The sequence below is a fragment of the Aplysia californica genome, unplaced genomic scaffold (assembly GCF_000002075.1).
Source record: "Aplysia californica isolate F4 #8 unplaced genomic scaffold, AplCal3.0 scaffold00909, whole genome shotgun sequence".
Taxonomy (NCBI): Eukaryota; Metazoa; Mollusca; class Gastropoda; order Aplysiida; family Aplysiidae; genus Aplysia; species Aplysia californica.
The window spans coordinates 67,002-74,439 of NW_004798179.1; the positions used below are offsets into that span (position 1 = coordinate 67,002).

The 7,438-nt window shown below is 41.6% G+C and overlaps 1 protein-coding gene across 1 annotated transcript in view; it reads left to right on the plus strand.

Moving 5' to 3' along the window:
• Positions 1-7,438, plus strand: part of LOC101859137 — a gene marked incomplete at its 3' end in the record, with an annotated part of 39,271 nt that overhangs the window by 22,417 nt on the left and 9,416 nt on the right. The window contains 2 exon segments of the mRNA XM_005110557.2: positions 1,930-2,031; positions 6,578-6,773. Of these exon segments, the coding sequence (XP_005110614.2) occupies positions 1,930-2,031; positions 6,578-6,773 (298 nt within the window).

Genomic DNA, 7,438 nt, shown 5'->3' on the forward strand with positions numbered 1-7,438 from the left:
GTGAGTGAGTGAGTGAGTGAGTGAGTGAGTGAGTGAGTGAGTGAGTGAGTGAGTGAGTGAGTGAGTGAGTGAAATGGTGAAATGGTATGTGTTTAACGCCCCTATCAACACTGTTAGGTTATTTAAGAGGCGGGGCCTCCAATTTTAACGTCCATCTCCGAAAGGACCGAGCCAAATGGGAAATTCGTGTTAAGTGCTTTTCCGAAGGACACAACGTCGCACCGAGCTGAGGATCGAACCCCCGAACCCGCAATCTCACGATTACGGGTCCTGTAACCTAACCACGAGGCTACAGACGCCATCCTAAGTGAGTGAATGTGTGAGTAAGTAAGTCAATGAGTGAGTGGGTAAGTGAGGGAGTGGTAAAGGAGAGAGGAGTGAGGGAGTGAGTAAGTGAATGAGGAGGCTGAAAGGGGGAAGCGTGGGAAAAAAGTAGGGGATTTGTAGGCCGTCATCGACACAATTTAGATCGTTTAGGAGGCGGAATTCTAACTCTGCCTGTCTGGACCCATCTGGCCCAAGAGGGATAAGGCATCCCAGCAGAAAGATGGAGATACTCGACAAATATTTCTCCCCATGTGGGAATCGAACCCGGGTCGCTTCTGCGTCCCTCAGTGAAGTGTCTAACCGCAACACAACCGGCGCTAGTCTGTGAGGGAGGGAGTGCGTAATCGAGTGAGTGAACCAGCGAGTGAGTGGGTAAGTAAGTGAGTGAGTATTTGATTGAGTGATTGATTGGTTGATTGATTGAGTGAGTGAGTGAGTGAATGAGTGAGTGAGTGAGTGAGTGAGCGAGCGAGTGAGCAAGTGGGTGAGTGAGTGAGTGAATGAGTGAGTGAATGAGGGAGGAAGTGAGTGAGTGAGTGAGTGTGTAATCGAGTTGATGAACGAGCGAGCGACTAAGTAGGTGAGTGAGCGAGTGATTGCTTGATTGAGTGAGTGAGTGGGTGAGTGAGTGAGTGAGTGAGTGAGTGAGTGAGTGATTGATTGAGTGAGTGAGTGGGTGAGTGAGTGAATGAGTGAGTGAGAGATTGATTGAGAGAGTGAGTGAGAGAGTGGGTGAGTGAATGAGTGAGAGAACGAGTGAGCGAGTGAGTGAATGAGTGAGTGAGTGAGTGAGTGAGTGAGTGAGTGAGTGAGTGAGTGAGTGAGTCAGCCAGTCAGTCAGTCAGTCAGTCAGTCAATCAATTAGTCAATCAGTCAGTCAGTCAGTCAGTCAGTCAGTAGATTAAGTGAGTGAGTAAATCTGAGAGAGCATCTGCGCGGGGTATTCTTGTTGCCAATGGATACCATAGACGTTATCATGATACAGGGAAGGTAAAAGCAGCGCTCCAACACCGTACCAGTAATTTAGCAACAACCACAGCAATACAATAAATTAACATCATTGCAAACGACGGCGACAACAGCAGCAGCAGCAGCAGCAACAACAGTAGTAACAATTACCAGATCTTCAGCAGGAACAATATCTGCCACAACAACATCAACAACAACAAAAATAACAACAAATACAACAACAAATACCACAACAATAACAACAACAACAACAACAAATACAACAACAAATACAACAACAATAACATTCAGAACACGAGCAGCAACTACTACATTACCAATAACGACAGCAAAACAACAACAGCAACAACAACAACAACTATAACAACAACAACTACAACAACAACAACAACTACGACGACGACGATGACTGCATTGATAACATTCGGAACACGAGCAGCAACTACTACATTTCTAATAATGACAGCAACACAACAAAAACCACCACTTCCACTATCAACACCACCACAGCAAAAGCAACAACAAGCAAACAAACAAACCGACATACACACAGACAAACAAACAACAACACCAACAACAACAATACGACGAAGTCCCCAAGCACTATAAAAAGTATAATATTATTTCCCACAGTCACTTGAGTCAAGGTTCGGACGTGATAATCGGTTTGACCCTGGTAGCCCGCAACCCTGAGGATATGGAGATGATCGTATACAACGGTGTTCTCAATGACGGGTACTACTCCTCCTCCTCCTCCTCCTCCTCCTCCTCCTCCTCCTCCTCCTCCTCCTCCTCCTCCTCCTCTTCTTCTTCTTCTTCTTCTTCTTCTTCTTCTTCTTCTTCTTCTTCTTCTTCTTCTTCTTCTTCTCCTTCTCCTTCTTCTTCTTCTTCTTCTTCTTCTTCTTCTTCTTCTTCTTCTTCTTCTTCTTCTTCTTCTTCTTCTTCTTCTTCTTCTTCTTCTTCTTCTTCTTCTTCTTCTTCTTCTTCTTCTGTGGGTAGTGGGATTGCACCAGCGTGAGGTTATACTTGTCAGTCTGTCTGTCTGTCTGTCTGTCTGTCTGTCTGTCTGTCTGTCTGTCTGTCTGTCTGTCTGTCTGTCTGTCTGTCTGTCTGTCACATTCTCCACCCCCCCCCCAAAAAAAAAAGAAAATATTTTATATATATACAAACAAAAGCGAAACAAAAACAATAAACAAAAAATTAAATGACTGTTAGGGGGCTCTTGTGGCCTAGAGGTTAAGGTGTTGGCCTCTCATTCAAAGGTCCCAGGTTCGAATTCTGGTAGCGAACGAAAAAAAATTCTTCTCTGAAATTGTTTCCTTTCACCTCCTTTCCTTCTCTCTCGCAATGTTCTGTTGTCTGCTTTCGTCTCCTCTTTCTGCCCCCACCCCCTCACCTCCTTTGCCCCCTCCTCTGGCCTCCAGACTCTTTCTGCAGCTTTCTATTGCTACTCCTTGGCTCCTTCTTATTGCCACACCCTTGATCTTCCTATCGGACAAGGGAGAAAAATCTCGGAGGGTCCATGTGCAAGTTGCGCACGTTTATGATATTGGTCTAAATTGATAAGAGTAGGCTTCGACCGCCACCCGGTCAAAATTCAAAATGTCCTACCAACTGAAAAAGTTTAATGTGTCAGGCGCGCTCATATGACCTTTTACACTTGAGAGCGCCATAAAACACTTACTAAAAAAAAAAAAAGACTTTTACTATGTCAGTGGATTTCTCTTTACTCAAACGTAACTCAAACTAAATCTTACCCTCTAACTAGAAGCACAACACTGGGTATCTGTGTCAACGTTTAGGCTATTTGCTGTCACGTTTCACGTAGTAGACCTAGTTCCAATCCCGAAGCATTTTTTGTCAATTTTTTTCCTTCTTGAGATGTAGACATATGACTGAAACAGAGAGAAGAAAGAAAATAAATAGTAAAGACAGAGAATGATAGGGAGAAACTAGAACAGAGAGAAATGGTAAATTTTTTATACTTAATACAAAGATAAAATCATTTCTACAAAGTTTGCAATCACTTAAACGCTTGTTAGATAGATTATTGTTTCGTTAGTAGATCGATTGTTTTGTTGTAACAATAATAATAATAATAATAATAATAATAATAGTAATAATAATAATAATAATAATAATCATCATCATCATCATCATAATCATAATCATAATCATAATAATCATAATCATAATCATTATCATAATCATAATAATCATACTACTACTACTACTACTACTACTACTACTACTACTACTACTACTACTACTACTACTACTACTACTACTACTACTACTACTACTACTACTACTACTGATGATGATGATGATGATGATGATGATGATGATGATGATGATGATGATGATGATGATGATGATGATGATGATGATGATGATGATGATGATGATGATAATAATAATAATAATAATAATAATAATACCAATAAAAACAATAATAATACGGATAGATTTCGTACTTTTCTCTTTCGTTGTATGCTTCTCGCGGACATTTTGATTTTCGTGATCAAGCAATTTCAGGATGATGTCTTTTAGAAATATATGGCGTTCTCCCTCCTCCCCCACCCCCCAACCTTTTTTTCTTCAAATGTCCTCGACCTCTACTACCTTAAAAAAAAATTCAGTTCCTTCTTTCAAGTAAGTAGGTTAGTAAATGTGTAGGTTTGATACCCTTATCAACAATATTTAAGTTACGCAAGAGGCAGGACCTCCGATTTTTATGTCTATATCCGATAGGTAGCAGCTGAATTGTTTGAGAGCGGAATTTAGAATTCGCCCCCCGGTCAAAAAAATACGTCACGTCCAGTCGGAGAAGCTGATCATGAACTCTAGCCCCCCCCCCCCTCCCCCTTTTCACACTGTCATTATCGATATATTAAGGCTAAATGAGGCTAAATGAGGCTAAATAGCACTCATGCTATAACGGAAGAGGAAGGCCACGCAATAGGTTGATCGAAGGTGTCTAGGAAACTAAGAAAACATAACATCACAACTGACAGACCTGGGGAGCTGGCCTACCATAGAAAACTGCATCTCCCCTCGACGCTTAACGGCAACAGTGGATGAAAAAGTAAAGTAAGTAATGAGGTAGTCGCAGAGAAATCGAGTACTCGCTACTATTGCAACGGCGCTGCATTCACGTATTGTGTGATGTAAGCCTAGTCCAGACATCCTCCTCTGTTCCAGACCATGGCATAGACTGAGCACCCCCCCCCCCCCCACACACACACACATACGCACGCACTTTTTTCTTTAATGAAGCATGCTTTACTTTTACAAGACATATTTCCCGCCTACCGCAGGGTACCCATTCCCACTTCATACAACATATTATTATCTCTACCAAGGACACAGTTTTTGCCCCATGACAGGGTTCAAACCCATGACCCTTCAGTTCAAAAGTACAAACAGCACTTTTGTTCTTGCAAACTACTCCAAATCAGTCTTGAATGTGTGCTCTAAATACATTTTGGACATAATATAGTCTAGTTCTAGAGTCGTGCTCTCTAAAACAAAAACCCCAAAGATGCGCTCCAAATACGCGCCAAAATTTGAAAACGTCCTTACAGCGAAGTAAACATTTTGTGGGTCTAAACGAACTCAACGTGTTGGGAAAATGACTACACCAAATATATTAAGAAAAAGTCAATGCAATGAACTTTGTCCTGAAGTATCCATCAACACTGCGAAGCACACATCCAAACTGAGTTGGATATCGAGATTCTAGATCTGGAAACAAATGAAGCAGTTCACACGACGAAGCACGTTTCAAAACGGAAGTAGTCCCCAATAAAATATGAAATGGCTAAGGGCAGAGTGAAACATAATCTGAGAGCTTCAATTTCCAGGAAAAAACACCAATCTCGAAAAATCAAAAAGTAGTTTCCGAACGTTAAAAATATGCCCACGTAACCCTTTGTGAGAATTCTTAACTGAATCTTTTTTTGTAGATTATATGGGCACCTGTGTAAAAAATTTATACTGACCCCACAAACGGGCTTAGCTCCATTATGATAAAGATGATGCCACGGGGGTTCAACAGATTTTTCCTGATGTCTTTTGTATTATGTACACCTGCTTTGTGTGTGTGGATTATTCATTGATATTCAACATAAAGTAAATGGTAAGTATATATTGTACCCTCTTTGAAGTATTTCAAATTGGTCGCTTTTAAAGACAAGCAGGCCAACCCAGATTTCGGGGATTTCCAGAAATCTTGACCTAAACCAAACGTGGATGTTGCCCTACCTATAGGAGACGTTTGGTTTCGTTGCTGTGTATATTTGTTTTGTTATTGACAAAACTCTCCTTGTCTTTTAAAGAAACTGTAAAAGGGGAAAAAGTTTAACTTCGATTTTCTCAAAACAGCATTTTTCGGGACAGCCGCCTTGTGCTTAAAAGCGACCAATTAAAAACACATACACACGCACGCAATTCTCAGAGATATGAATGGTCATTTATCAGTTTCGATACTCTACTTCAGTCATTTTAAACTATTGGAGGGGAGCTAAGGATCACTTTTTCCAAACGTAGGACTGTGACGTCATGGGGTGGGGGGGGGGGGATTGCATTGTGTCTGTTTGAGAACCTTGAACCTGCGTTCTAGGACAACGAAGCGAAGATTCGAGCCAGAGCAACGCCTTCTGTATAGACATCAAAAGCCAGACGATTGAACAAGCTTAAGACAATAAGTCCATATAAATGATAAAATGTCCAAAAATTGACATGTGCCTGACTTTACCGTATCGTGAGACGCACAAACTGTGTCGATGGGGAAGTAAAACACTCCTACATTTGAAAGAGAGAAAAAAGGATATTACTGGCCGTATTTGGGGGATCAAAAATTTGGTGCAGCTTTTGCTGCATCAGTTTTTCTACCACCAAATAGGAAGCAATACTATACAGACAGTACTGCCGTATGCTGACAAAACAACTTTGTTTTAATTCGCAGCAGTTGGAGATAAACAGCCTTTTTTGTCAGTGTAACGATTTATAGAGACATTCTTCCGAAATCTGAATTCTATTTTATTTTTAAAAAACTAGTCCCAATTTCACTTTGATTTTTTTTTTCAACACGAGTAAGGTAACTGATCAGGCCTTCGATTTAGCAACAACAACAACAACAAAAAATTGGCCTCAAAATTTTTTTAAAAGGCGTTTTGTCAGCTTACAGCAGAGTAGACGTTAAGCCATGGCCATCAGCTGCGCAGTACAACTTGATGCCAACTGAGCTAACATTACGGACGGCCCTCTCCCCTTTCAGAACCCACAGCTGGGGAACAACAAACAGAAATGAACTGAAATCAAGCTCCTTCGTTTCCATGGATGTTCAGTTGCTGGATTCTGTGCAGGTTCATGCTTTCTATTCCAACCACTCAAAGTTTGAACTTTACGTCATGAAACGAATGGGCAACGCCGCTGTGGCGGTTGATAACAGAATGGTTGTTGAACCGATCACGGTACGGACACTATTTATTTGTGTATTCATTTATTGTTTGTTTGTTTATCCATTCATCCATGCATTCATTCATGTAGCGTCGGTAGCCTAGTGGTTCGGCTACCGGGTTCGTAATCGTGAGGTTGCAGGTTCGTGAGTTCGAGCCTCAGCTCGGTCAGACGTTTTGTCCTTGGGAAAGGCACTTTACATGAAATTCCCATTTTGGCTCAGTCCTTTCGGAGATGGACGTTGAACTCGCAGGCCCCGCCTCTTAAATAACCTAATAGTGTTGATAGAGGCGTTAAACCCATACCATTTCACCATTTTCACCATCCATTCATTCATTAACTTACTTACTTTCCTTACTTTTCTCTTCCACTTATACCGGTGGGTGTCGCGGGGAGACACGGGCGTCTGTCAGCTGCAAGTTGAGGGGCCTGTTTGGGAGGGACATCCCGTGAGCTCTGAGGGTATCTGCCACAGATTTGTTTTTAATAACTTATTGTGATAAAGGTGTTTTACGCCCTCATCGACACAGGTTAGATTTTCTAGTACAAGGCTGGCTTCGACTCTGCCAGGGCCTAACCGCTACACTTTAACCTGCAATTTATTATTCATGCAAACTAGCTGTGATCCCTGTTAACGTCCTATATTTTTTTTACCCCAAAAAGAGCTCCCGTTTAGCCC